The sequence below is a fragment of the Pungitius pungitius genome, chromosome 8 (genome assembly GCF_949316345.1).
Source record: "Pungitius pungitius chromosome 8, fPunPun2.1, whole genome shotgun sequence".
In the NCBI taxonomy this organism is placed as follows: Eukaryota; Metazoa; Chordata; class Actinopteri; order Perciformes; family Gasterosteidae; genus Pungitius; species Pungitius pungitius.
In genome coordinates this window covers 532,467-559,985 of record NC_084907.1, presented here as the reverse complement: position 1 = coordinate 559,985, position 27,519 = coordinate 532,467, and the positions used below count along the sequence as shown (strand labels likewise).

Here is a 27,519-nt window from a genome sequence, read left to right as displayed (position 1 = left end):
TGGTGAGCAGGTAGTGCCGTGTGTACCCTCTTGGAGTGGTTGATGGTGTCTGAAGAGGGGTCATCCATCTCCAGCTGCATGCAGCATCGGGCCTCTCCGACCCGGGGAAATTGATTTCAGGCCGCTGGAGGAAAAGTTGAAGAAGCCCGAAGCTCCAGAACCAGCGCCATGAGGCGGCAACGCAGAACCTCCACAAACACGCCCATGGACCAAGGAGCCATCACTTGGGCTGATGAGCTCATGACTGCTTCTCAGTGATTGGATCCACAGCTGGAGCCCCGTTTGGGGACCGTCCCCCTGCTCACAGACCTCCACACTCATCAGCAATTCATCCCAATGACTTTTTTCATTAAGGGCTGATTAAATATTGAATCACTCCTTTTCCCCGTCTCTTGTTTCTTGGGGGTCTGATTCCCCGGGTTCTGCTGTTCTTGAGAGGAAGGCCGTAGTAAATTGTATTGTGCCACTGCTTGTAGGAGATATGGACTTATGGGCATAAGATGAAGGGGAGTCGTTCATTGAAGGGATCATTGGGAACTAACAATTCTACAGTGCTTATATATATATATATATATATTCACATGTAAAATGAACTATTTCAATAAAATGAATCGAGAAGTCAAAGCGACAGCGTGAAGATTCTTGATGAAGACATTTTGAGATTCCCTGTTTATGACTTCCCAAGCAGCCACATGGGTCCCAATCAATAGCTGTAACTCAGACTGTTAGCTCTGTGAGACAGAATGACGTACAGAGAGCTGAGTAAAGCCTCCACGGCCTCAGGATGCAAGACGTGAAATATGTGGGTGCAGAAAACCTTCTTTCATCTGGCTGCAAGGTGACGCACTTCATCAAAGGTTAGTTACGCAGACTTCTAGCTTTGCAGCAGCTATTTCCATGTTATAAAAATCTTCTAAAAATGAAAGGTTGTTTTAATCGTGGAGGGGGTTATTGTGCCCTTTGAGCTCGTCCTTCCTTTCCTTTCAATATTCAAAGTTAGAAGTCATCTACCGTCATACAGTGGACATTTAGTCATGTAATATTTCACGGACCAGTGGAGCAGAAACAGCTGTCTCTTCTTCTCTTTCCACCAATTGTCAGTTGTATAAAGTGACTTCAACATTAGATTAAGAAACCACAAGGTTTTTCATGTTAGAACGTTAAACTTCACCCAAACAATCCTTCACGGGTCGACTCACTTGTTACTTTTATAATATTGTGAAAAGAAGCCCATTAGGCTTCATAAGAGAAACTGTTATCACAGCACATGCGTTCAAAGCGTTAAAAAGGACTCATTAACGTTTCCTCAGGGAAGAATTCTGCTGACAGATAAACGCTCCACAACATGCTGTTCTGTATGTGGTTGTTTTCATTAGATCAACACGCTGCTTCATGGAACTGCTCGGTTCCTGTGCTCTTGTAGGTGGATGGATTTGTTTTAATTGGGACCAGTTGACACACACACGCACACACATGCACACACACACGCACACACACACATGCACACACACACACACACACACACACACACGCACGCACACACGGATGAAGCCACATGCTGTCCGATTTTTAATCACCAACCTCTGCCCTCGATCACTCAGTCAGGGGAGCACTCGATCACTGCGGGACTCGATCATGACTCGATCACTGCGGGACTCGATCATGACTCGATCACTGCGGGACTCGATCACTGCGGTACTGTAGGATTCTGCAGGCCCCCCCCCATAAACCCACAGCCTAAATGACAGCTGTTGTACCAGTGAAACAATGAGTGACGGAGGAAACATGAGAGAGAAGGGAAGCACTTTAGAGAGAACGGTTGGGGGGGGGGGATTTATTGATTGTTTTCACTGGGGTATAATTGCAATTAAAGATTGCAAACAGCCAGTGGATCAGTTTCACTGGTGTCACCCAGAAGGACACGTGGCAGCATGGATTCCACTGAGAATTCAACAGCTCGGACTCTTCTCACAAAGGGAGGCGACCGGAGGGGAAGAAAATGAAAATGTTCAGACAAAGTAAGAAAGCACAGGGGAGAAATACTTTGGGTTGTTTCTCTCTAAAAGTCACTAAAATAACAACGACAGTCTTAAAGATATCTGATAAGCTTCTGGCAATATGTGTTTAGAGCTTTTTTCTGTTGTCCCTAAATAAGCAAAAATAAATCAATTGTCCAGCTTTTAAGGCACTCTGCTGCAATAAAGGACTGTAAAGCCATGCTAGCTTCTTATCTAACAGGGTTTGGGGGGGTGTTGCTTGTGTGGCTGGAGGTGCAGGTTTGTGGTGACGGGGTATGTGTGCATCACATTGTGTAACATTAGCTCATTGGTTGGTGCTCCAGAAGGTATTTTGGAGGTTATTAGAGAAGAAAGGACGGCGTTTCTGTCCCAGAGGTAGTTGTGTTTTCTTCATTTCTATTTGTTTGACACAACCACGACTGTCCCAATCTCCCCCACTTAATAGAACCGTTATTTTTGTTAACCACGTATAACTAAATCTTACTCCTACTTTCTCTCTCAGAACCAATCAGTGCGTCCCGTTTCCTGCCAGAGGGACTGAGACCTCTTCATGGGAACCAAAGTGACTATTGGTTAACGAGGGGAAGTGGTATCAAGTGCAAACATCTTTAATTAACACACTTCCTCTCTCTGATCTCCACCCCGTTCCAGTCAAGCCTCAGCGGGAGGAGAAGGTCGGAGTTGGAGGAGTTTGGAGGAGGAGGTCGGTTGGAGGAGGATGGAGGTGTGAGGAGTTTGGAGGAGGAGGTCGGTTGGAGGAGGATGGAGGTCGGAGGAGTTTGGATGAGGAGGTCGGTTGGAGGAGGATGGAGGTCGGAGGAGTTTGGAGGAGGAGGTCGGTTGGAGGAGGATGGAGGTCGGAGGAGTTTGGAGGAGGAGGTCGGTTGGAGGAGGATAGAGGTCGGAGGAGTTTGGAGGAGGAGGTCGGTTGGAGGAGGATGGAGGTCGGAGGAGTTTGGAGGAGGAGGTCGGTTGGAGGAGGATGGAGGTCGGAGGAGTTTGGAGGAGGAGGTCGGTTGGAGGAGGATGGAGGTCGGAGGAGTTTGGAGGAGGAGGTCGGTTGGAGGAGGATGGAGGTCGGAGGAGTTTGGAGGAGGAGGTCGGATGGAGGAGGATGGAGGTCGGAGGAGTTTGGAGGAGGAGGTCGGTTGGAGGAGGATGGAGGTCGGAGGAGTTTGGAGGAGGAGGTCGGATGGAGGAGGATGGAGGTCGGAGGAGTTTGGAGGAGGAGGTCGGTTGGAGGAGGATGGAGGTCGGAGGAGTTTGGAGGAGGAGGTCGGTTGGAGGAGGATGGAGGTCGGAGGAGTTTGGAGGAGGAGGTCGGTTGGAGGAGGATGGAGTTTGGAGGAGTTTGGAGGAGGAGGTCGGTTGGAGGAGGATGGAGGTCGGAGGAGTTTGGAGGAGGAGGTCGGTTGGAGGAGGATGGAGGTCGGAGGAGTTTGGAGGAGGAGGTCGGTTGGAGGAGGATGGAGGTCGGAGGAGTTTGGAGGAGGAGGTCGGTTGGAGGAGGATGGAGGTCGGAGGAGTTTGGAGGAGGAGGTCGGTTGGAGGAGGATGGAGGTCGGAGGAGTTTGGAGGAGGAGGTCGGTTGGAGGAGGATGGAGTTTGGAGGAGTTTGGAGGAGGAGGTCGGTTGGAGGAGGATGGAGGTCGGAGGAGTTTGGAGGAGGAGGTCGGTTGGAGGAGGATGGAGGTCGGAGGAGTTTGGAGGAGGAGGTCGGTTGGAGGAGGATGGAGGTCGGAGGAGTTTGGAGGAGGAGGTCGGTTGGAGGAGGATGGAGGTTGGAGGAGTTTGGAGGAGGAGGTCGGTTGGAGGAGGATGGAGGTCGGAGGAGTTTGGAGGAGGAGGTCGGATGGAGGAGGATGGAGGTCGGAGGAGTTTGGAGGAGGAGGTCGGTTGGAGGAGGATGGAGGTCGGAGGAGTTTGGAGGAGGAGGTCGGATGGAGGAGGATGGAGGTCGGAGGAGTTTGGAGGAGGAGGTCGGTTGGAGGAGGATGGAGGTCGGAGGAGTTTGGAGGAGGAGGTCGGTTGGAGGAGGATGGAGGTCGGAGGAGTTTGGAGGAGGAGGTCGGTTGGAGGAGGATGGAGTTTGGAGGAGTTTGGAGGAGGAGGTCGGTTGGAGGAGGATGGAGGTCGGAGGAGTTTGGAGGAGGAGGTCGGTTGGAGGAGGATGGAGGTCGGAGGAGTTTGGAGGAGGAGGTCGGTTGGAGGAGGATGGAGGTCGGAGGAGTTTGGAGGAGGAGGTCGGTTGGAGGAGGATGGAGGTCGGAGGAGTTTGGAGGAGGAGGTCGGTTGGAGGAGGATGGAGGTCGGAGGAGTTTGGAGGAGGAGGTCGGTTGGAGGAGGATGGAGTTTGGAGGAGTTTGGAGGAGGAGGTCGGTTGGAGGAGGATGGAGGTCGGAGGAGTTTGGAGGAGGAGGTCGGTTGGAGGAGGATGGAGGTCGGAGGAGTTTGGAGGAGGAGGTCGGTTGGAGGAGGATGGAGGTCGGAGGAGTTTGGAGGAGGAGGTCGGTTGGAGGAGGATGGAGGTCGGAGGAGTTTGGAGGAGGAGGTCGGTTGGAGGAGGATGGAGGTCGGAGGAGTTTGGAGGAGGAGGTCGGTTGGAGGAGGATGGAGGTCGGAGGAGTTTGGAGGAGGAGGTCGGTTGGAGGAGGATGGAGGTCGGAGGAGTTTGGAGGAGGAGGTCGGTTGGAGGAGGATGGAGTTTGGAGGAGTTTGGAGGAGGAGGTCGGTTGGAGGAGGATGGAGGTCGGAGGAGTTTGGAGGAGGAGGTCGGTTGGAGGAGGATGGAGGTCGGAGGAGTTTGGAGGAGGAGGTCGGTTGGAGGAGGATGGAGGTCGGAGGAGTTTGGAGGGGACAAAGACGCTCCACAAAGAGTGGAGCCCCTGTGTGGCTCCTGAGGGTCGAGGTTCCTGCTCAATTACCAGTCAGCGTCTTATCTCCTTAATAACTGATAAGGAAATAATCCAAAACCCTTTCAGTTTTAATGACTTTCTGTCTAATTAAAGAGTGTTTTACAAAATAAGGACACATCAGAGACCTTTTGTTACATTTCAGCATGACTGGTAAAGGTTTTAAAAATATGAATATGAATATATATATATATTACAGAGAGACTTACTGTGTCTAAATCATGACAAAATCTGATACAACTGTTGAATGTCAAAGAGGTCGCAGCAGAGTAGAGGAGAGAAATCCTCTTCCTCTCGGTTCTCACACTGGATTTAAACGTTTCCTGATGGGAACGTAGATTTCAGCTTTAAGTTCCACTGGATCTTTATCTCAGGGTATTACACCAAAATATTAAGTGAAGCTTTGTGTGTTGATGTCGTCCGTCTCCTGTAAACTGGAGACATGTGTTAGTGTTGAGCTCCATCTAGTGTTTCAGTCCGTATTTAAGCACAAAGGGATCTCTATGTTTTATAAATGAATGGAAAGGGACTTTTTATGATACATATTTGATCTAAAATCTGTTCTGAATTTCAAAAAATGAAATGACAGAATATTCCCTCAATCCCCCAATATTTCACACTGAATTGTCTGATTTAGAAATGCTTGGATATAAATGATGTTTTCTGCTGTGATCCGTCATCACGGTTAGATTCAGATATATTTTATATTATATATTACCAAGACCTCAATTCCATGTCATTTATCTGAGGCTTTTATCCAAAGCGACTTACAATAAGTGCATTTCAACCAGAAAGATACAAACTCAAGAAACAAGAAAATGCAATTTCATCAAATAAGCAGATGTCCAACTTGTTATAGATAAGAATCATGTGTGTGATGTAAACTTTCACAGTTATCAGACATCAAATCATTTTACGTCCCATATTTCCCAGAATCATGGTGATGTTTGCCTTGATAACAGGATGCATCACTGGTGGTCCTCTTGTACTGGTCCCAGTGGGGGGTGTGTGCTTAGCGATAACGCCGTGTGAACGGAACACAGCTGCATCCACACAGGAGCCGGAGGTCAAGCCGGGGTATAAAACCGGGCCGAGGAGCCTTGGTCCCAGGTACAAGCGCCCTGACTGCCTGCAGACATGCTCAACCTTCTGCTGCTGACGAGCCTCGCCGCCCTGGGTGAGCAGACAGAGGATCTCCTGCTTCGTTCCCCTTTGTGCAGGTGGACGGCGTTGTGTCCAATGACGACGCTGTGTGTGTCTCCCCAGCGCTGGCTGAGCCCGAGCCCAGGTACCTGGAGGACAGCCTGCAGCGAGTGGTGGGAGGCGAGGTGGCCCGACCCAACTCCTGGCCCTGGCAGGTAACTCCTGTCAAAGCGTCAAATGGCAGCCCACAACATACGACGCATGGCAGACGTTGACGTCCCCCCCCCCCCCCCCTTTAGATCTCTCTTCAGTACTTGTCAGGCAGCAGTTACTACCACACATGCGGGGGCACCCTGATCCAGAGGGGCTGGGTCATGACCGCTGCTCACTGCGTGGACAGGTGAGGAATCCAGGTCCACTACCTGTGGAGGAGATGATTGATCTGTGCTTCTCAATGTCACATGACCTTTGCCCTGTTCAGTTTCATTAATAAGAAGTCCTGATTCGACCCCCAACTGTATCCAATGCTTAATATTGTCTTTGCTTTGAATATGGCAGGGTGAGGACGTGGCGTGTCGTTCTGGGGGAACATGACATCAACGCTAACAGCGGCAGGGAGCAGGTCATGACCGTGAGCCGCGTGCACATCCACCCCGGCTGGGACTCCGGCCGCGTGTCCGGGGGGTGAGGACATCAGACTTCATGTCTTCAAGGGACACAAGTACATTTGGATGTTGGTTTGCCTGAGATGATCTGAAGCATCAAGGAGGTATTTCCTGTTTGACCCTCAGGTTCGACATCGCCCTTCTGCGTTTGACCTCTGAGGCCACCCTGAACTCCTACGTCCAGCTGGGCTCTCTGCCCCCCGCCAACCAGATTCTGCCCCACAACAACCAGTGCTACATCACGGGATGGGGTAGCACGTCCAGTGAGTAGATGCCGATGCGTCCCGCGATGCCGGCGGTGTCTCGTTGGTCCTCACGTCTCTGCTCGCTCTGTGCAGCCGGCGGCAGCCTCTCCGCTCAGCTGAAGCAGGCCTACCTTCCTCTGGTCGACCACAAGACCTGCACCAGCTCCGGCTGGTGGGGCAGCACCGTCAAGACCAGCATGGTGTGCGGTGGAGGGGGGGCCGAGGCCGGGTGCAACGTAAGTGAACAAGGAGTCTGAACGGGTGGGACCTCTTATCTGTGTCATTAACCGCTGGGTGTCGGCTCCGTCAGGGCGACTCCGGCGGCCCTCTGAACTGCCTGGTCAGCGGCAAGTACCACGTGCACGGCATCGCCAGCTTCGTGTCCGGTTTGGGGTGCAACGCCCCCAAGAAGCCCACCGTCTTCACCCGAGTCTCCGCCTACATCGACTGGATGGACACGGTCAGTGTGACGCAACGATTTCAAAACGCAATACGCTTGGATGGGTTTCCTGATGTTCACGTTGCGTATGACCTTCTCTTCGCTTCTTCTGTTGCAGATCATGAAGTAAACGGACGAGTCACATGAAGACAGAGGATGCACCAAACCATGTCATTCAAATAAAGTTTATTAAACATTCCTCATCAGACCTGTGTCACTGTGAAGGTTATTTCTCATCAAACTTCCCTCCTGCACCACAATATGAAGTATGTATGTATGAAGGCCCCTACTTTCAAATAGATATGTTCATATACTTTATTCATCTCCAGGGGTCAATCCGTACAGTAAATACGATGCAATAAAATAACAGAGCAGAAGAAATAAAACATAGAAGATAAAGAACTGCACAAAGAACAAGCTAAATGGAGTATATGGAGTGAAACAGAAGCATGAATTAAAGGTGATCTGTTATTAAAGTCTCAGTTACTAGTTAGACGGACCGTAGGAACACGTCTTATCAGAAGGTCTCTGACTGAGATAAAGCCTGAGAACGAGCACAGGTGTGTTTCTGCCCACCTGGTGTCACGTTGCCCGAAGGTCAGGTCCCACAAACAGAAGTGGAGATGTTCACGTGTCTTCACAGAAGGGATTTCCAGCCCATCGATCTGCTGCTGAAGACATTTCCTCCTAGAAGATCAGATCATTTTATCTTTGGGATGGATTTTGCCATTTGGAGGAAAACCTTCATTTTGTGTCCTTTAAGGAGCTGATTTGTTCTTTAATGACGTCCTGTCTTCACACTTCCCCCCCCTCGTGGCGTTGAAGGTGTCGCTTCATCCTTCCTCTGACTTTATGGCAGCTCAAAATGAACCTGCTGCTTTCTCATGAGGCCACACGTGAGCCGTGTGCACACAGGGGGGGGGTCACGTGTGGCTTCGCTCATGATACAAGTGGACAGAACTGCAGCCCTTTGGCAGCGTTCCACTGGACCTGCCCTTTTGGTTGTGATGATTGCAGACGGTTTGAATTAAACTTTTACATTTTGAAGCTGCACTGAACACGAGGTTATTCAGTCCATTACGTACATGATTAAGTCTGCTGATAGTGGGGGGGGCAGAATACAAAGAACCCTCCCCACAGTGCAGAGGCTCTGCATTATGTCAGTGAACGGTTCCTTCTGACCTTCTGACTGGAATGGAACAGATGTTCTAGTCTCAGCCTCCCAGCTGTTTAACACATGCACCGACTGAACAAGCAATGTCACCCATTAGGAGCACACACACACACACACACACACACACACACACACACGCACACACACACACAGGTCCTGGTTGGAGTCAATATGTATTAAGAAATATATTAAAGTAATATGTAATCCAAGCAAACTCTCTGTTTACAACCATCAAGGCCTCAGTGAGTCATCCATTACAAACAAGGTCCCAGTGATGAGCTTCTTACTGGTTATGAAACAATGAATAACTAATACATATTACTCTAAATGTATGTTAAACTATAAACTATATCTCATATATATTCATTTTCCCTTTATGTCAATGTTTTACTCCACTCTCATGCTGTTTGAGTCATTCTACTAAAGTTGCCTTTAAATGAAATGCTTGATAAAACTCACAAACTGTGGCGATGATCTATCTTTAAATACCAGAACATCTTTGACAAACCCACTGGATTGTCTCCAGGTGTCTTCTAGAAAGACAGAGACACAACGACAATGTGTGTGACGTGTCCATCATGTCGATAGACACGTCACACACAGCGTCGACAGGAAAAAACGCAGCGGCTGAGTCAGCGATTCCCCTCTGAGGCGATAAGTGTGAGACAGACACAGGTGGACCACACACACACACACACACACACACACACACACCCTGAGGGTATAAAGCGGGCGGAGGTCTGTGGTGCAGAACGTCTCAGTGTCTCAGTCATGCTGCGTTTCCTGGTGTTTTTCTCCGTGGCGGCGGCCTTCGGTAAGGACCATGTGACTCCTCTGTGACGTCCTGCTCTGTGCTGAACCCTGGTGTAACGCTTCCTGTGTCTCAGGGCTGGCCCAGCTGACCCCCGAGCCCCGGTACCTGGAGGAGGACGCCGTGGAGGAGAGAGTGGTGGGGGGGCAGGTGGCCTCGCCCAACTCATGGCCCTGGCAGGTACTCGCTTGCTTTAATTGACTCTACAGCTGCTGCAACATGAAGAGACGCTAATGGGCCCATTTCCATTTACTCCAATATTCACTGTGTTCACAGGTGGGAATCAACCACCAAGCTAAGAGAAAAGGAGCTTTATTATATTATAGTTTCATTATATATTATTATGGGTGTAGATGTTGGGTGAAGGCCTTCAGGACGTCACTGCATCACATGCATCCAGCTTCCATGAAGCACTTCACTGAGATGTGGATCCGGGTCTCGTTTTAATGCCCCTTGTTGTCGTTTTGTTAGATTTCTCTTCAGTACAAATCGGGCAGCAGCTTCTACCACACGTGTGGAGGAAGCCTGATCAGGAGAGGATGGGTGATGACCGCGGCCCACTGCGTGGACAGGTGGGGGCTGGGGCTAGGACCTGGAGATGTTACTCAACTCTGAACGTCTACATTCCTTTTCATTTGAAGCGTGTGACTCATGCTTTCGTACGTCCTCAGTCCCAGGACTTGGCGCGTGGTTCTTGGAGATCACAACATCAACTCTAACGAGGGCAGAGAGCAGTACATGAGCGTGAGCAGCGTCCACGTCCACCCCAACTGGAACTCCAACAACGTGGCTGGAGGGTGAGGTTCCTTCTGCATATGAAAGTGCTCATTACATCAGAGAAGATGTGACAACAAAGAGGAGAAAGGGCTTTGGGGATTAAACATTCACCATTTATTATAAATATTCAATATAAAAAATGATGAACAAATGGAACCACTCCCAATTCAACTGGACCTCTTTTGATAATGTATTTGGATCATTGCTTGAGACACTGATTAACCTTTCAATGAACCAATTAGTAGATAATTAATTAGAAAAGATCCTCATCTTATTGATAGTGAATGAATCGTTAGTGGCAGCACTGAACATGTGTTTTACTAACTGGTTCCCGGGGGTCTCGTCCTCAGGTGGGACATCGCTCTCCTCCGTCTGTCCTCCGAAGCGTCCCTCAACAACTACGTCCGGCTGGCCACTCTGCCCCCCCCGGGGCAGGTGCTGCCCAACAACAACCCCTGCTACATCACCGGCTGGGGTCGCACTCAGAGTGAGTCTGACGCCGCGCCGTGAGGAGCGTGAGGTGCATGAGGAGCGTGAGGAGCGTGAGGTGCACGAGGAGCGTGAGGTGCACGAGGAGTGTGAGGAGCGTGAGGAACGTGAGGAGCGTGAGGTGCACGAGGAGTGTGAGGAGCGTGAGGAACGTGAGGAGCGTGAGGTGCACGAGGAGTGTGAGGAACGTGAGGAGCGTGAGGAGCGTGAGGAGCGTGAGGTGCACGAGGAGCGTGAGGAGCGTGAGGTGCGTGAGGAGCGTGAGGAGCGTGAGGTGCACGAGGAGCGTGAGGAGCGTGAGGTGCGTGAGGAGCGTGAGGAGCGTGAGGTGCACGAGGAGCGTGAGGTGCACGAGGAACGTGAGGTGCACGGGGAGCGTGAGGAGCGTGAGGTGCGTGAGGTGCGTGAGGAACGTGAGGTGCACGGGGAGCGTGAGGAGCGTGAGGTGCGTAAGGAGCGTGAGGAGCGTGAGGTGCACGAGGAGCGTAAGGAGCACGAGGAGCGTGAGGTGCACGTGGTGACGTCTGTTGCTCCTCAGCTGGAGGGCAGCTGTCGGCGCAGCTGAAGCAGGCCTCGTTGCCGCTGGTGGACCACAGGACCTGCAGCAGCAGCGGCTGGTGGGGCAGCACCGTGAAGGACTCCATGGTCTGCGCCGGCGGCGCCAGTGACTCTGGCTGCCAGGTAAGAACTTGGTCTACACAGTTACCTCCAAACCCAAAGAGACTGAGAGAAGCCCAGTCAGAATTCGGTGGACTCATCTTGGACTTCTCTGTGGATCCAGGGCGACTCCGGGGGCCCCTTGAACTGCAGCGTCAGCGGACAGTGGGTCGTCCACGGAGTGACCAGCTTCGTCTCCTCCAGCGGCTGCAACGCCTACCGGAGGCCCACCGTCTTCACCCGCGTCTCAGCCTACAGCAGCTGGATGAACAACGTGAGTAAAGGAGCCGAGGAGCCTCAGATGTTAGCAATGCGACAACCAGGACACGACTCACGCATGACTCCATCTACAGTAGCATCACAACCCCCCCCACAGTCTTCATAGGCCTCTTTGCATGAACCATGGGAGTGTTGATGTAATGTGTGATAATGATTCATTGGTCCTTGCTTTGCCAGATCATGGGTTGAGAAGGAAAGTCTCCATGGAGACAGCAGCACTCTGGATTCTACTCAGTTCTTCCACCGACCATCAGAATAAAATGTCCCTGCTCGTTATTCCTGCTTCTTTCTTTGTGGTGATTGTTTCTTGATATTGATCAAATAGAACTGCAGAGTGGAATTCAGGTGCAGTAGATCAGTTCAGACAGTGGTGCTGCAACGTGTGAGAACCTCAGGGTACCAAAATAGATTTTAAAAAGGAACCCTCACAAAGAAGGACCTTTAAACTCTGCTCTTATTCAAGAGCACACGATACACACGATGAAAGAGCTTTCAAGGTGAATTCTGGCTTTCAAGGCAAAGACGTCTTATTCTTAACAAAAAACCTACACTTCAAAGGTGAAGAGAAGCATAAATAAGACATATAGTACATCTGCATTCAGCTTATTTGAATAGTCAACGTTCCTGACATAAACTAATAACATCCAAACGTTAAGGTTAAGACCTGTGATCCGTCTCCTAGCAACAACACGTCATCCTGTGTGTTTACCTGAAGAAACAGCAAACAAAGATCTGGAGCTGGGTTAAATTCCCACATAGGACACATCAATCCATCTTTGAGTGACAGCTGGAGGACATGTGTCACTTTGTCTGAAAACCACCAGGTGGCGCTGAGGAGGCTTCACATCCTGCAGCAGATTCGTGACACCCTGCTGGAACACCTGGACGACACAAGTCCATTTATGTCTAAAGGATCCTTCTTCTTCTTCTTCTTCACATATTAACGTGGAAGAAGCGGTTTGGTGTTTTTTCCTTATTTTCAGGCTTTGAGGTATTTGTAGGTGGGTTTGAAACAGTTTGGTTCTGTAGTGTTTGCATTTTGTGTGAAAAGCCTCCAGTATAAATATTTACATCAAAATAGTTTAAAAATATCACATTCGGCACATTATCCACTGCAGGGAGACCACATGCTGCTACAATAACACTCTGAAGGTTGAATGGAGAACCTTCAAAGCCAGAAGACAAAAAGGCTCAGGACGTGTCCTTCTGGAGACCTTCCTGTCCTTCCTGTCTCTGCATCTGTCCAGACCCCCCATGGCGTCTAGGACACTGATGTCCCCCTGACGGGGACACGCTGAAGCAGTGCTGGTCTCCTGCGTCTGAGAAGAGGGGACGTCTGGGCATGACTCAGCACATATTAGCTGAGTCATGAATGGGAGCAATAGAGTAGAATTACTAAGAACAGCTGCTTCCCTCTTCTGGTTCTACACAATGACTCAATAACGCAATATTTACCAATGGATGTATTTTAATGGGTGTTTTTAGTGTCAAACGAACCTTAGAAAGGTCTTTAGACACAGTTTATAATAATGTATTATTAGGAATCCAATGCACTTATTTACAACATAATGAAAGCAAAATATAAAACATTGTGTTTAATGGGATCATTACAAATCCTTCTTTTAACATGACATCTCATTTAGTGACTTGCATTTTTAACACATGGTTTTTACATCTTGCTCGGGGGGCAGTTGGGGGTTGGGTGTCTTGCTCGGGGACACTGACACGGGACACTTTGACACGGGACACTTTGACACGGGACACGGAGCAGCTGGGGTTCCACCCGCTGACCTCGCAGCTCACCGCTCACCCTCCATGTTTTAACACAAGCGAATATAAATATCCATAAAATCCCTTTTCAACTATTGAAGCGCAGGGTCTGTGTTCTGCCACATGGTACCAGTCTCACACACACACACACACACACACACACACACAAACACACGTTACATCACACTATGACCTCGATGGTGTCCATAATCGGGGAGGCCTCGGTGCGCTGGCCTTCGTGTTGCCTGTAGACCTGCTGGTAGTCCTTCAGCACCTTCACCACCTCCTCATGTCCGAACTGCAGGGCGTCATCCATCGGCAGGTTCCCCCACCTGCAGCGTCATGGAGCATTTACAGCAGTAAGTTCATTCGTTATTCTATCTGAGATTAAACCAACATTCTGAGCGGTGGCTTATAGTTCTCACCTGTCTTCTACAAACGGATCCACTTTGCAGACTTCAGTAAGGAACTTCACCACTTCGATGTGACCTGAACACAAGACCACTTTAGAGTTTACACTTTTCTTTTAAACCATGTTGCCCCAAACACAAAGATCTCCACAATCCATCAGTTTGTCTGATCTGTCAAACTCAATGCTGCCAAAAAACAACTTTTCCCTCCAGTTTCAGTCTGTGTCTCCTCAGTCAGCACCAAGTCATCTCCAACCAGAGTACACCATGTAGTGGTTTAACACACACAGGATGGGAGCAGGTGAACTGCATTAAACCGCTGGTTAGTCCAACGTGCTCCTGGCCTCATGACACATCAAACACAACAAACATCACGTTTGGTCCAAAGTCCCACTTTCCTGGTTGGTAATATTTAACACACGTTGCCTCATGTTGTGCAACAAAGGTCTCATCGGTTAACAAACAGCAGTATCTTGTACAAGCGGTGGGACTTCTCCACCTGCACAGGTGCAACCAGAGGAGCAGGAGGGTCACATGGAAACGTTTGACCCTCCTGCTCGGGCAGGATGAGTGAACCTGCCGTGCTGGTCCATCATGGACCCTTCAACACCAGAAGAACCCGTCCTGAGGAGCTCACCCTCTGCTGCAGAGATGTGGAGCGCCGTTCGAGAGTCGTAGTCCTTCAGCTGCATGTCCATGGATGAGAGAGCAAACCTGAAGGATCACAGATGCATTACAACACGTCTCAAAAAACAACAAATATTCAACACGCAAACAGCAGCAGGATTATTGTCCTTGGTTTAATCTAGAAGAGCAGCTTAGAAGCAGTGTGCTGGTCATTGAAGGCGTCATGTGGTGGGCTGGAGAGGTACCTTCTCAGAGCAGACACGTCCCCGCTGTAGGCCGCGAACATCAGATTAAAGACAGACTTGTTCTGCAAAGAGAGGAACGCAGCGTAAACACAGAGACACAAAACACAGGCAACTCAAGCTGGACGCAACCAACCCGGTCGTCTCCATCCGGTCTGCGAGGATCCAGCTTCTTCACAAAGTGTCTCAGGTTGTCATAGTTGTGGAAGTTGAAGAGGGACACGAGCTCCTGGAGGTGATGAGACACAGAATAACGCTTAGTTATTTCACGCTTTAAGGCAAAGAAGGAAAGTGTAACGCAAACAAAACAAGATTTTCATCAGAACGTCTCACGCGTCCCACACGTCCCACGGGTCCCCTCATCGTCCCCTCATCGTCTGAACCTCCCACCTGACAGAAGTGAATCCCCCGGACGCTGTTCCCGACTCGGTCCAGAGGAGGAGACCAACACATCACTCCCATGACGTTGGGGATCACCAGCAGGATCGCACCTGACACCCCGGACTTGGCGGGCAGGCCCACCTGCAGGGCCACACGTTCGTGACCTTCATCAACGCCAAAGAACCCACAACCTTTAGTTTCCTTTTATTGGCCTTCTTTTACTCACGTGAAAGGCCATCTGACCAGAGAAGTCGTACATGCCACATGAGTGCATCAGACTCAGTGTGTTTCGCACCGACTCGGCACTCAGGACGCGCTCGCCTGTGATTGGACAGATCCCCCCGTTGGCCAGAGTGGCGGCCATGATGCTTCCTGATTCGCAGGTCACCTCGATGGAGCAGAGCTGGGACCGACACGAGACCCGGATCATGGTCAAAAACAGCTCAAATCAATAGTAAAGTATAAATGTGAAGGTTCTCTACCTGGAAGTAGAAGTCCAGCGAGTCGATCATATCGGCTCCGAGCGGGAAACACTGAGGAAGGAAACGCGCTCATTGTGACACGAGAAGGACGCCGCTGCAGCCCTCTTCTGCTCTACGAGCACAGTTAAGTAAAGAATGTCTCCGTCTCGGTGTTTTCTCTTGGACTGACTCCTCCAGTAAGGTCAAAGTTCATTGGTCTAGCAAATTGATCTCAGAAGAAACACATGAAAGGATGGAAAACCTAAAAAAACATTTTCCTATAAGTGGATTTTCTAGTTTTCTTCTGCTAGTTATTGGTACAATGAGCCCATCAATCTGAAAATACATGAATCAAGTTGTGTCTCTTTAGAAAAACGGGTCGCACACCTGAATTCAACCGTTTGAACACGGCGTTGGTTTGCAAACATCAAGCTCAGAATGCAACGACAAAGACTCGCACATCTTCATCCCATCACGCGCCAACTGACCTTCTTCTCTTTCATGTAGTATCCGATGGCAAAATTCCTGTTGCCCGTTTCTTTTTCCGACTGGAACCTGAGACACAGACGAAGGGACATGGATGCAGAAACATCGAGGATGCAGCAGAACCCGTGCAGAACCAACGCCTCACACTCACATGGCGTTGCTGAAGCCCACGTACTCCTGGCCGGCCATCTTCTTCACAAACTCCATCACCTGGCGGGACAAAAGGCCACATTTCACGTGCACTGCAGCCGGGGTGCGCGGCGCCGGCAGAGAGGAGGCGCATTACTCACGTAGTCAAACTTCTCTGCCTTGTTTGAACGAGGCTGAAACACAAAGCGAGAGGCAGGCGTTGGTTCTACAGAACTCGGTACACCGGGGGGGGGGGGGGTGGAAACGTGGTGGTTTCACTGGTTGCATCATCTGGTACCTCTTTACCTCAGGTAGAACAGCAACAGACTCACACAAGAGCCTTACATGATTATTTCACCAAAGCTGTAAAAGATGAGGCTGCAGTGAGGGTTTGGAAGGTCTCACCTTGATGAGGGAGCTGATCACGATGGCTCCAGCGTTCACCATGGGGTTGTGAGGCTTATCTGGAGGAGAGCACAACGAGGTCAGACACCACCTTAAAGGAGCAGGAGGTTTCCACGTGAAGAGCCAGGTCCCTCATTGATGGACCACAGAAGTGACCGAGGGGACGGAGGTGAACGCCGTCCTGAGGCTCCGCACACCTTCATCGTCGAGCGAGAGCATGTTGAACTTGAGTCCACTGGGCTCCATGCCGACGTAGCGGTGGACCTGCTCGGTGCCCGCCTCGTGGACGGCGATGGCGTACTGCAGCGGCTTCACACAGGACTGCAGGCAGAAGGGCTGCTTGGTGTCGCCTACCGAGTGTCTGGAGGAAGCAGACAACACGTGACAACATGAGGATGTGAAAACATTACTGCACCAGGTTAACGTGTTCATTGGGAACTCTTCACTTTAGATACAGCAGACTCTGACTCCTAATCCTGGAAAGTGTGGTTCTCAAAACCAGGTGTTTGCAGCCTTCATCGTCCTCATCATCAGTCAAAGTCAACGTTCAAGACAACAAGGATGAGAACTTCTAAAACAACACAAAGCAGCTTCTGAATGGACCTCCTGCTTGTGTTCTTCGTACCTCTGTCCATCCACCGTACACAAGGACACCCCCCACAGGTCCGGGCTGAACTTGGCCAGCTGTGGGATGTAGTCGGCCACCTGAGAGAAGCACAGTGACCGTGACCGTGTCTCAGGAGACCTCCAGACTGTTACTGTACAGAACAAAAGTATTCAACTGAACCATAAACATCTTCACACTTTCGTACCCGTCCATCCCTTTGGTTTTGGACCGTGTTGTAGATGTCATTTATTTTTTGTGCAAAGACGTCAAACTCTGGGATGATGAACTTCTTTCTGAAGGCCTGGATCAGCAAGACGATGTTTCCTCCAACGCACCTGAAGGACCAACATGAAGGACACGTGTGACTGTAACATTGTGTGTGTGTGTGTGTGTGTGTGTGTGTGTGTGCAGCTGTGAGCTGTCCGTCTCGCCCACGTGCCTCTGCTTTGACGAGCAGGTCAGTAAACAAAGCCAAAGCGTCCTGACGCACACAAACTACGACACAACTACCGTCACACATCAATCATTTGAGTTAATTAAGCTGAAGGAACATTTCGTAAACTTTAAGTTTCCACAGAGCTACAAGAGAGAGAACAAATTATCTGAAATATTAGATTTCAATGACATCACTAATTATTAGAACCTTTGTATGAAGTAAAATAATTGAATTAAGTCCACCAGAGACTAAAAACAGACACACAACTAACACGCACAAATGTGTTGATTCCTTGAGGAACCTGCTGCGTGAACCGGACCTTCTTCACATCATCAGTAAAGTGACGCATGGCCATAGAGACAAAGACGTAATCAAGCAGCAGCTCACATACAACACATGCTTCCTTTGAGTGGATTGGACCAAAGGTCACACTCAAAATAGTTGGTGCCTCAGCGAGTGGAAAACAGAACGCCAGCGAGGAGTCGAGTGTGAGGCGCAGAAACAGGAAGTAACAACATGTTTCTGCTTTTGTTGACTCCAATGAATTTAGTGACAACATAACGTATGGAATCCTGGGCCATTTGGTTAAAGCAGCATGTATCTAACAAGAACCTGTGGGAATCATTGGTTGGTGAAGGCCCTTCAGATGCTCTCAATGAAACAACCAGGTCTGTATGTTGGAGACATGTCTCTGATGCTTCCAGCGCCACGAACACAAACCGCTACGTTACCGATTCACTGAGCCGTGTCCTACCTGTGGAAAAGGTCTCGGCCCATCAGCGCCTCTCCAACAGAGTCCATGGCGGCCTGTCGGAGCTCCTCCATGCAGTCCTTCAGGCGAGGGTCCGAGGGATGAAGGCCGGTTTTCTTCAGGGCCTGCGAGGGACAGTGGACACATGAGTGGACGGATGGACACGTGTGGGACTTGTGGGTCTCGAGCTACTCACTGAGGTAAAGTATGAAATGGGGACTTGTTCTTTTCCCTCTGTAATGGTGTAGAAGAGGAGGTCCTCCACTCCAGAGCTGGGGGACTTTGAGGGAACATTCCTGATGAAGTGAAGATTAGAACTTCTTTACAGCAGCTCTTTTTGACATGTCCCAGCAGGGTAAACTCATCGAATGCAGGAGGCCCGCATGCTACTAGTGACTGTGGTCATGGCCCGCATGGGTCACGACCACAGTCACTACCTACAGCGCGTTTATCCTGTCAAAAAGGCTCCTGTGACGAGGACACGTTCAACAACACACGATGATTAAAGAAAGAAATCAAAGCACCACACGTTCATTTCATGGTGCACGTGTCAGCATTTCTGTGCTCAACAGGTGGTTTTATTATTGTTGACAGCTGACGGTTTGCATGCAGATGGTGGACTGACGTCACGTGGCAGTGTCCCCTTCGCTTCGGAGCCGTCTCCCACCCGCAGACACTCACGTTTTCCGGGGGAGGGCCGGTCTGTGCGCCGGTCCCGGGGCCTTGGCGGTTAGGCGGCGAGCCGCCTGCGGGGCGAGCAGCGTCCTCGCGGCGGGTTCGCGTCGCACGAAGAGCCGCGCGGAGCCGGGCCGACGCAGCGCTGTGAGGCGGTGCATCGCTGCACTGGAAGCCGCGGGGGGGCCTCGGAGCAGCTGGTCGCCGGGTCACTGACAGCCGCTGAACCTGTGCTGCCTTCACGGCTCGTCCGGAGGTCGGTGCTTTCCAGCCCTCAACTGTTGAATGCTTTGTATTTGCTAAGCAGCTTGTAGTTTCTCTAGTTGTAATGGTACCGAACTTGAATATTGAATTCATCCCATTTGCCAGACATTTACCAGCTGTAAGTTTTAACTACATATTGAAGAATTATTAATACTTACTTGAGATCTGGGTTATTCATAGTGACCAGTGCGACTACTTCAACTCTCTGTGTTGAGTATATTTTCAGTTCAGCTCCTTCTACTTAAGTCAGATCTTGGATTCAGGCCTAGTAAAAGTATTTATATACTGTCATATTGCTTGTTACTAAGAGACAACTGGCGGCTACGTAGTCATTCATTTGCACATTATTTACCACATTTATGCACATGAACAATGTAGAAAACCCGTTACTTTTGAAGAATAAAACGTTCTATCGGACGTGGAAGTTAAAAGGAAGCAAATAAAGGGCAGAGCGTTTGTTCCGAGGGTTCCTTGAATGCAGCAGAAGGTTTGCAGGATACATTACACACACATGGAGGCCTGCTTTGACCCATCAGGGGGCCAATAGGGGCCGTATTTCAGTGATAGGAGGTCTGCCATGAAGACGTCAGGGTTTATAGAGCACCAGAAATCACAGCATCATCTCACACCTCCTTAATTAAATGACAGATATTTAGGTCAACTAGTTGGTTAACAAATACGCTCCTTGGTTTATTGGGATTATCAGTTCAACCTTTTCAGTACATTCTGTTTCATTACTGATAACTGCAATGAACCGTAATCAAGTGAATTAAATGTCATGTTAGATGATGGAAAGGCCTGTGACTGTGATGTTGATAATCAGTTCCCAAGATTTACCTTTTTGTCTTTTGATAGACGAAGATGAAAATATCACCTGTGTCATTATGTCATAAGATAATGATGCAGCTGAATGTATATTTAAAAGCTTTTTGTGTGTTTAATGTTTCTCACTTTCAAGGCGTCAGTAAAAAGTTTATATTTTTCTTGTAGGATTCTTTTACATTTCTTTAATTTATGTGCATAGTACGCTGATCATTGTATTCAGGAACATACTGTAAATGACAGTGTCAAAAGGCACAGCAAAAAACAATCATTAAACAGGAAATTACACAAGACACAATGTTCATTGTTTTCTATTGTCTCAAAAACAGGTTACATGCCAGATTATAGGAAATAGAGCCAAACCAGATAAGGAATAAGGCTATTCTATGGCTATCTGTGGACCTCTGCACTGCATCAAATGCATCAAATGCAACCTCCAAACCGAGTCACACGCTCTTTGAAGGGCGAGGCAGCACCAGCTTCAGCCCCATGTCCACCACACAGGACGGCATGTAGGACAGGGGGATCCACAGGAGCTTGGCGTCCCAGCCGGGGCTGTACCTGGCGCGTGGGTGGGCCGCGGTCAGAGCGTGCTCCATGCAGCCCGTCACCTTGGAGATGTCCGTGTCGCAGATAGCATTCATTATCAGGCGCTGGACCTTGATGTCTGCAAAAGAGAAACGGGGGGAAAAGGTGTCTTGTCTTACACAACGTATCTGTGATGAAGGGAAGGTTTCTTCATGGTGCTCCTGAAGGCCTGCGAGCATCTGGCAGCATCTAGAGGTGATGTTGCAGAATGCGACTGATGCGCCACCATCAGTATTAAGTATCGAGTGTTAAAACATTAGTAGTATTTTGGATGGTACATTTCATGTCACCTCTCTACTACAAACACTAACTTATCTATAACAAGTTGTAAATCGGCATATTTAATGAAATTGAACCTTTTTGTTCTGACTTTTTATCGTAAGTGGCTTTGGATGAAAGCGTGAGTGACATGTGATGGAGTCGCTTACATTTATCGAGGTACTTGTCTCCGTAGCTGGCTTGTACTTCGGGGCTGAGCTGCTCCCAGAGGCGCTGCAGCTCCTTCTCCAGGGGCTCCAGGCTGGTCACCGCCGTCTTGAAGAAGCCCGGCTCGATGATTGACACATTGATCCCGAAGTAGTGAATATCTCTCCTGACAACAGAGGTGTCACGTTGATGAACGCGTGACATATTTAGACGAGCGCCTTACAAACTGTTTTGTGACACCGGCTGCAACCTTTTGATTAAAGTTTCAGATTAAAATTGGGCTTCTTAGTTTGACCTAAAAAAGTAAAAACCCAATTAAATGTACACAGACTCGTCTCATTGTCCGTAAGTTAGTGCTTATTGGGTTTGTTTTATTGCTCTAAATGTGTGTTCATCTGTCATGTCCCTCATGGGAGGAGGATGATGATGATGTGAACATTTCAACAAGAATACATGATTTTCTAAAAGTTACAGGAAATGAAGGATAATTGGGGATTTTGATCTCATTTGCCCCCCTCCCTCTAGAAGATTGAAGGATGATCTCAGCAGTAGCTGCAGTGATTTCTCTCACCGGAGGCAGTCAGAAAAAGCCTCCACGGCGAACTTGGAGATGCAGTACCCCCCCCCGTTGGCAGCCACGCGGCCCAGCACCGACGCCACGTTCACAATGCGCCCGCGGGCCTTCTTGATGAGCGGCAGGAAGCTCATCGTCACGGCGATCACTCCATTCATGTTGACGTCCAGCGTGCTGTGGAAGTCCTCCACCTTCATCCACTCCGACGGGCCCATGGGCAAGGAGCGCCCGGCGTTGTTCACCACGCCCCACAGCCCTGAGAAGACAAGGGACGGACAGGAGGTGGGACACGGCCCCCCGTGGGTCGGCCCTGTGGGAGGGGAAACGCGCCTCAGGTCTCACCCGCCTCGCCGACCTCCTTGGTGGTCCACTCCAGGGCCTTCTGCACGCTGTCCCGACTGCTCACGTCCAGGAGGACCGTCTTCAGGCGAGGACCCGCCGCCATCCTCAGGTCGTCGGCGCCCTTCTCCGTGAGGCAGGCGGCGAGCACGTGGAACCCTCTGACATCCAGGTTCTTGCACAGCAGGTTCCCGAACCCCGAGTCGCAGCCGGTCACCAAGACGTACTTGTCCGCGACGGCGTCCACCTGCAGGCCGTCCCTGTAGAGCCACACGAGGGCCCACAGCACCAGCAGGGTCCCGCCGACGTAGGACCAGGCATTTCCCCTGAGGGAGGAGGCCAAGCCTTGGTCAGAGCTTCGGGGACAGCAAATGCAGCAGGATTCTTACCCTAAAAGGTCCCCGACGTCCATGCTGCTCCCAGGTCACAAGTCCTCCGCCCCCCCGCCCTGCTGCGGGAGGAATGTCACTCGGATGAAGGAATTATTTCAGGAATCCACAAAACCAAATCCTTACTCTATTTCAACATATTTGAGGGTTTATGAAGCTCTTCTGATAATTATGGGAAACAAAGAGTTCTTTCACTGAGCACAAGAGAAATCTGTGGATAATACTCTTATGAAAGCAGAAAGGTATTTGTGGGGGGGGGGCCGTGACGGAGCTGCTTATGCTGCTTATTAGCTGAAAACCAATTAGTTCCTCAGAACACAGCCACACTTTTATGACCCATTTCATCCATGAAATGAACGGCACCTGAAGACCTAAATCAATGAGTTTCTGCACTGTTGATGTTTTCCTGAGAAACACAATTCATCCTGTAAAATTAGACTTAAGTTTAAGTTTCTTATGTTAGCGTTTAGTTTCTCAACGTCAATTGATATATTCCTAAAATATACCAAAATACATAAAACATGTATATATCATTTATCATTTGATCAGGTAAAACTACTCAAAGTTAAAACCTTAATGAGGTTGTTGTTTTGTTGATTAAATTTGATTCAATAGCAGCAGAACATTCAGGATCAATATTACAGACATAAAAAGTAGGAAAACAACTCCAAATACAAGAGGGGGGTTAGAAAGGGTTTAGTTTTATGAGCGTTGATCCCGTAGAAGCGATGCGATCCTACCTTTGTGTCGGTAAAGAAGCGATGTTCTTGGTCCTCGTCCCTCAGGTGGTTCTCCTGTGCTCCCTCAGAGGGGCTGGTCTCAGGGGCTTTATCCCTGAAGACCAGCCCTGAGCTTCAGAAGCTACAGCAGACGTAGGAACATGTGAACACAATAGAAACTGTGCTGTTAGGTAACTTCTCTCAGTGCATGAAATAATGTTCATCAGGTCACTTCAGGATTTGACATAAAATCATAAAACCTGTGGTTCAGGACATAAAGAATAAGTTCTTTATGTTTAAAGTAATCCTGTAAGTTGTGGCGCTCTGGTCTCTGTGTCTCTGACCTTCATCCGTCCTCGATGCTCCTCACTGCTTATAAAGAACAGTGTGGCAAGAAAACCCCATTAAAACATAAATAAAAGGATTTTGTGTAAATGGCACTAAAAATAAAATTAGCCAAGGACACTTGGGAAAATATTAACTTGAATAAAAAGAGGACATACATTTATATTAGAGTCAAACTGAAGATGAATCATGTGGATCTCCCTGGTTCTTTTGTCTTATGCAGTGAATTTAGTGAAAGTCTGTAGTAAGTTCTGTACGTAACGGTTTAGCAAATCCTTCAAGTGTCAGACGCTCGATGACAGTTTCATTCTCAAAGTTCTGGTGCAGCTGTTGGACCACAGCTCATCTTCTCCAGATCCCCACTGACACAGATTTGGGCTTTTTAACCTTCGCACTAGAGGATCCTTTGGAAAATACAATGTACCGGTATACGTTCTTTATGCTGATGTTCCCTTCAAATCACAGCTGTTGTGAACCATATGTATTCATGTATGTATTCATGTATTCATGTATGTATGTATGTATGTACTGTATGTATTCATGTATGTATGTATGTATGTATTCATGTATGCATGCACACTAAAGGTGGTAAATTAAATCTATAGAAACACTAGTGAATTGTTTTACTTTATTAAAAAGTTGGTGAAATGGTCACAAAAGTTAGTCAGTGAATCACTGCAGATAGACATATAACGCATACAAATATACACACTATTTAAACATCAGGTGCTGAAAAGAAGGCTTCCTAGAGAACACTTTGAGGAGATACTCGACAGGGAAGCAGGTGCTAATGTGTCCGCGCCTCCTTGAGCGCAGACACACAAATACTGTTGTTAGTGTTTGCTAAATAACGAGCACATTGTCTGCTTCACACTAGATTTAAAATGATAAAAACAAACCATCTAAATTAGACATCTTTCACAAATTAAAAGACTGTTGTTTGCTAAACGCTGCCATTGAAGCAGCACACATTCAATTATATTAGTTTTTTTCCTTTTTGCACAACAATGGAGGGGCCAACTTTGTTAGAGAGATGGAGGAAATGACTTTTAATATAACAGTAGTTTTGCAGTTCTTATGATAGAAATAATTGTGTGTGATACGTTTCTAAAAAAGACTGTAAATAACAGTGTTTTGCTTGTGATGGACATGTTGATAGTTGCCATTATAAGCTACAAGTTGGATTTCGTATCTCGTGCATAGGCCTTAGTTTCAGAAATTGTTTTTAGCAACTGAAAAGAAGCAGGTGAATTCATACATGTGATACCTTAAAAGAAATCTACACCCACATTGTTCACCAACAGATTTCCTGAACGTTGTTCATTCATCTAAGTCCCCATAAATAGATGCACCACCTTTTTCACACCTCATTTCACAGAAGAAACAGCATTACTACACTGCTGCATCTTCACTGATGGCGGCGTCCCACCACCAGCTTCACGAGGAAGCAGACTGCAGCTGACCCTTGTGAACGTACTCCAGAGCGGTGGCAATGGTCCTCATGTCCATCTCTATACTGCGAGCCCAGTTCTCCACGTCACCAATCTCCTGTTCAAAGGCACAGAATTCGTATCATTAGTGCCACCTACCATCAGGAAGAGCAGCTGGAGAAATGCAGTGGAAACCCATTCATGGCCTCCTGGAGAGAGCAGCTTACCTTCAGGGCCTGATTGAAGCCCTCCACCATACTGATCCACTGAGAGGTTTGTTTGGAGAACTGGCTCGCCTGCACTTGGAGAGTTTTCACCTCGTGGTCGAGTTTGCGCTGGTTCACGTATGCCTGCGCCACTCTACAGTCAAAAAGAACACCAGAAGCTTTTCATGTTCAGGACCAGCCAGACGTCTGGACACATGCTTTCAATGAGAAGGTGTGTTCAGATGTTTAAATGGTAGTGATATGAACATGCAGCGGCAGGCAGCCCCCCCCGCCTGAAGCTGTAAACCGAAGGGAAACACTGAAATATATTGTTGCATGTGGGGATGAATTTGTATTTTAGTTTAAATAAATGTCTCATTTTAAACAGAAAACACACAGTATTACACAAACTAGACTACAATTTAACAATTCAATAAGATTTGTGTACATAAAATACCAAAACCACATGGTCTTTGGATCTCACAGTTGTTCTTTAAGCGGATTGTGTGGGTTTCATCACATCTTTCTATTTGTAGAATGGGGAGATTTACTTTGTTGGTCTGTCAGCTTGGCTCAAATCCACTGAATCCTAAACCTGTGACCTCAGCAACGTGTTCATGACTAAAGAGTCATCGAGTACACAACTCATACGTTGTTACAGGAATTTGCTGAACTAAACGCTGTGTAATTTGATAATCAGTAGCAACCTCAATTAGCATGGAAATCTGGTGCTACTAAAATCATTAATTGATAAATGTTGATAAAAAACATTTGTTATTCCATCTTCTCAAAAGTAAAGATCTCTATTGATTGGTTTTTGTATTTTAACACCTTTAGTTTTTGAAGTCAATGAAACAAATTGCATCAGACTTGGTATTTTTTTATTTTGTCCGAGATTTTATTGACTTTACATTACATTACATGTCATTTAATGTAAAGTTTTTTATTGACACTTAGAATCTTAGTAATCTACGGATGAATCAATAATGAAAATATTGGCTTAATTATTATTATAATTATAGCATTATATTTGGTCCATAAACAGAAATAATTGGCAACAATTTGAATATTGAGTTCAAATGTAATTTTAAAAGGAAAATATAGCCAAACATAAGATCTAATAATCAGTTAAAGCCTAAAAACAATTCAATCAATGCAATCAATCAAGCTTTTGCACTTGATTTGCAGCGAGAGGTCAGAGAAAAGGGAAGTGATCCTTAGTGACGGGTGTGTTTGGGAGTCAAGTGGCAATACTTATACACTTATACTTATATACTTGTACTTATATACTTGTACTTATATACTTAATACAATACTGACAGAATGATGTGCAATGGTAGGTTTTACTGGGACCAGGATGTCAACACATCGCAAACCCCACCATACCTACACCTATGAAACGCAGGAATGCAGGAGCGTACACAGCAGGGCGGTAGCAGCAGACATCTCGTACCCGACATTGAGGTGGTCCACCAGAGCTTCCGTCAGACAGGTGGCTGCAGAGATGGCTTCACGTCTCCGTCTCTCTGTGCGAGCGAAAGGATCATCACACAAGTCAATCCTCCGCACTGCGCCGTACAAACGCGGCCTTCTCACCAACTGTCGGCTTTGTTTTTAGCATCTGTTAGCACGACAGCTAACCAGCTAGCCTGTCACTCACCCTGCTGCTCCTTCCGCTCATTTTGCTTCGCCTGGTGCTCCTTCAGTAAACGAGACAACATCTTTAGCGGTTGTGGGGATGAATTTGTAAAAATATATATTGTTTTATTCTTTAAACTAACTGAATAACATGGCTTTTAGAAACGGAGACGGCGGAGATGCTGTCAACTGCTAGGTAACGTTACAGCGTTATCACGGGACCTGGCTCCAGAGGGGCCGGAGTGGGCGTGACAGAAAATGGCGTCTCGCATGCCGCCATTTATCATAATCAATGTGATGTTATTTTCTCTGTGTTATTATCCAACGTAAGAGAAAGTGTATGTATCCGCGGTAGTAGATTGAATGGTGACTACGGATTTTAAGCCATGTAAATGCTCTTTATTTTACCATTTTGTTATGAAAGTCAGTTTCGTGACGTCAATATAAATTGCAACGTCATACCGTTATGCCTTCCAAAATAAAACTGTAAAAAACAATCTCCACTCCTGCTTATACTACTATCGCTACTATTACTACGATTACAGCTGGTACTACTACTTTTAATAATATATAACAATAATAAATAATATATATATATATATATATATATCATAATAATAAATAGCAGTTGTGACTAAATGGTGTAGTTCAAGTCGAGAATCTTTAGTAACACACCCAGCAACACACATTTCTTCAGGCTTAGGTTTGCTCATTATTGGCATAATGCCCGAGTATAGTGTAAATGAATGTTGAACTGCACTGAGTTGTAACCAACCCCCAAATGTGCATA

General features: G+C 47.9%; 5 protein-coding genes across 5 annotated transcripts; 2 read left to right on the top strand and 3 right to left on the bottom strand.

Moving 5' to 3' along the window:
- Positions 1–5,949: 5,949 nt before the first annotated feature.
- Positions 5,950–7,624, top strand: LOC119229691 (elastase-1-like). The gene is made up of 8 exons (XM_037490322.2): positions 5,950–6,107; positions 6,197–6,288; positions 6,373–6,473; positions 6,632–6,757; positions 6,865–7,001; positions 7,077–7,219; positions 7,294–7,443; positions 7,541–7,624. Exons 1-8 carry the CDS (start codon positions 6,068–6,070, stop codon positions 7,550–7,552), a joined length of 801 nt encoding a protein of 266 aa, XP_037346219.2. The 5' UTR covers positions 5,950–6,067; the 3' UTR covers positions 7,553–7,624.
- Positions 7,625–9,325: 1,701 nt separating this feature from the next.
- On the top strand, positions 9,326–11,879 carry LOC119229690 (elastase-1-like). The gene is made up of 8 exons (XM_037490319.2): positions 9,326–9,410; positions 9,484–9,587; positions 9,879–9,979; positions 10,079–10,204; positions 10,535–10,671; positions 11,212–11,354; positions 11,455–11,604; positions 11,787–11,879. Exons 1-8 carry the CDS (start codon positions 9,368–9,370, stop codon positions 11,796–11,798), a joined length of 816 nt encoding a protein of 271 aa, XP_037346216.1. The 5' UTR covers positions 9,326–9,367; the 3' UTR covers positions 11,799–11,879.
- A 1,165-nt stretch (positions 11,880–13,044) lies between these two features.
- gls2b (glutaminase 2b (liver, mitochondrial)) lies at positions 13,045–19,432 on the bottom strand. The gene is made up of 18 exons (XM_037490315.2): positions 18,996–19,432; positions 18,511–18,610; positions 18,318–18,439; positions 17,333–17,462; positions 17,146–17,225; positions 16,718–16,881; positions 16,521–16,579; positions 16,277–16,309; positions 16,138–16,196; positions 15,989–16,055; positions 15,522–15,572; positions 15,266–15,442; positions 15,049–15,180; positions 14,795–14,887; positions 14,662–14,723; positions 14,427–14,503; positions 13,805–13,868; positions 13,045–13,711 (listed from the first exon to the last, which is right to left on the bottom strand). The coding sequence occupies exons 1-18, from the start codon at positions 19,148–19,150 to the stop codon at positions 13,561–13,563; spliced, it is 1,776 nt and encodes a 591-aa protein (XP_037346212.1). The 5' UTR covers positions 19,151–19,432; the 3' UTR covers positions 13,045–13,560.
- Positions 19,433–20,521: 1,089 nt separating this feature from the next.
- rdh5 (retinol dehydrogenase 5 (11-cis/9-cis)) lies at positions 20,522–23,187 on the bottom strand. The gene is made up of 6 exons (XM_037490318.2): positions 23,132–23,187; positions 22,392–22,453; positions 22,006–22,328; positions 21,661–21,919; positions 21,092–21,255; positions 20,522–20,742 (listed from the first exon to the last, which is right to left on the bottom strand). The coding sequence occupies exons 2-6, from the start codon at positions 22,412–22,414 to the stop codon at positions 20,522–20,524; spliced, it is 990 nt and encodes a 329-aa protein (XP_037346215.2). The 5' UTR covers positions 22,415–22,453; positions 23,132–23,187.
- An 882-nt stretch (positions 23,188–24,069) lies between these two features.
- On the bottom strand, positions 24,070–27,116 carry bloc1s1 (biogenesis of lysosomal organelles complex-1, subunit 1). Its single transcript, XM_037490324.2, has 4 exons — positions 26,752–27,116; positions 26,545–26,617; positions 25,113–25,245; positions 24,070–25,003 (listed from the first exon to the last, which is right to left on the bottom strand). Exons 1-4 carry the CDS (start codon positions 26,810–26,812, stop codon positions 24,893–24,895), a joined length of 378 nt encoding a protein of 125 aa, XP_037346221.1. The 5' UTR covers positions 26,813–27,116; the 3' UTR covers positions 24,070–24,892.
- Between the last annotated feature and the right edge of the window lie 403 nt (positions 27,117–27,519).

Coding starts and splice junctions, on each gene's coding strand:
- LOC119229691 (XM_037490322.2), top strand. CDS start 6,068: ATGCTCAACCTTCTGCTGCTGACGAGCCTCGCCGCCCTGG. Junction 6,289..6,372: donor CCAACTCCTGGCCCTGGCAG/GTAACTCCTGTC, acceptor CCCCCCCTTTAG/ATCTCTCTTCAGTACTTGTC. Junction 7,002..7,076: donor GGGATGGGGTAGCACGTCCA/GTGAGTAGATGC, acceptor CGCTCTGTGCAG/CCGGCGGCAGCCTCTCCGCT.
- LOC119229690 (XM_037490319.2), top strand. CDS start 9,368: ATGCTGCGTTTCCTGGTGTTTTTCTCCGTGGCGGCGGCCTTCG. Junction 10,205..10,534: donor TCCAACAACGTGGCTGGAGG/GTGAGGTTCCTT, acceptor TCTCGTCCTCAG/GTGGGACATCGCTCTCCTCC. Junction 10,672..11,211: donor CGGCTGGGGTCGCACTCAGA/GTGAGTCTGACG, acceptor GTTGCTCCTCAG/CTGGAGGGCAGCTGTCGGCG.
- gls2b (XM_037490315.2), bottom strand. CDS start 19,150: ATGCACCGCCTCACAGCGCTGCGTCGGCCCGGCTCCGCGCGGCTCTTC. Junction 17,463..18,317: donor GGCCGAGACCTTTTCCACAG/GTAGGACACGGC, acceptor TTGGTCCTTCAG/GTGCGTTGGAGGAAACATCG. Junction 16,580..16,717: donor GCTCTCGCTCGACGATGAAG/GTGTGCGGAGCC, acceptor GCTCTCCTCCAG/ATAAGCCTCACAACCCCATG.
- rdh5 (XM_037490318.2), bottom strand. CDS start 22,414: ATGGACGTCGGGGACCTTTTAGG. Junction 22,329..22,391: donor GACGTCGGGGACCTTTTAGG/GTAAGAATCCTG, acceptor CTCCTCCCTCAG/GGGAAATGCCTGGTCCTACG. Junction 20,743..21,091: donor AGACAAGTACCTCGATAAAT/GTAAGCGACTCC, acceptor TCTCTTTTGCAG/ACATCAAGGTCCAGCGCCTG.
- bloc1s1 (XM_037490324.2), bottom strand. CDS start 26,812: ATGTTGTCTCGTTTACTGAAGGAGCACCAGGCGAAGCAAAATGAGCGG. Junction 25,246..26,544: donor GTGGACCACCTCAATGTCGG/GTACGAGATGTC, acceptor TTTTGACTGTAG/AGTGGCGCAGGCATACGTGA. Junction 25,004..25,112: donor GCTTCAATCAGGCCCTGAAG/GTAAGCTGCTCT, acceptor GCCTTTGAACAG/GAGATTGGTGACGTGGAGAA.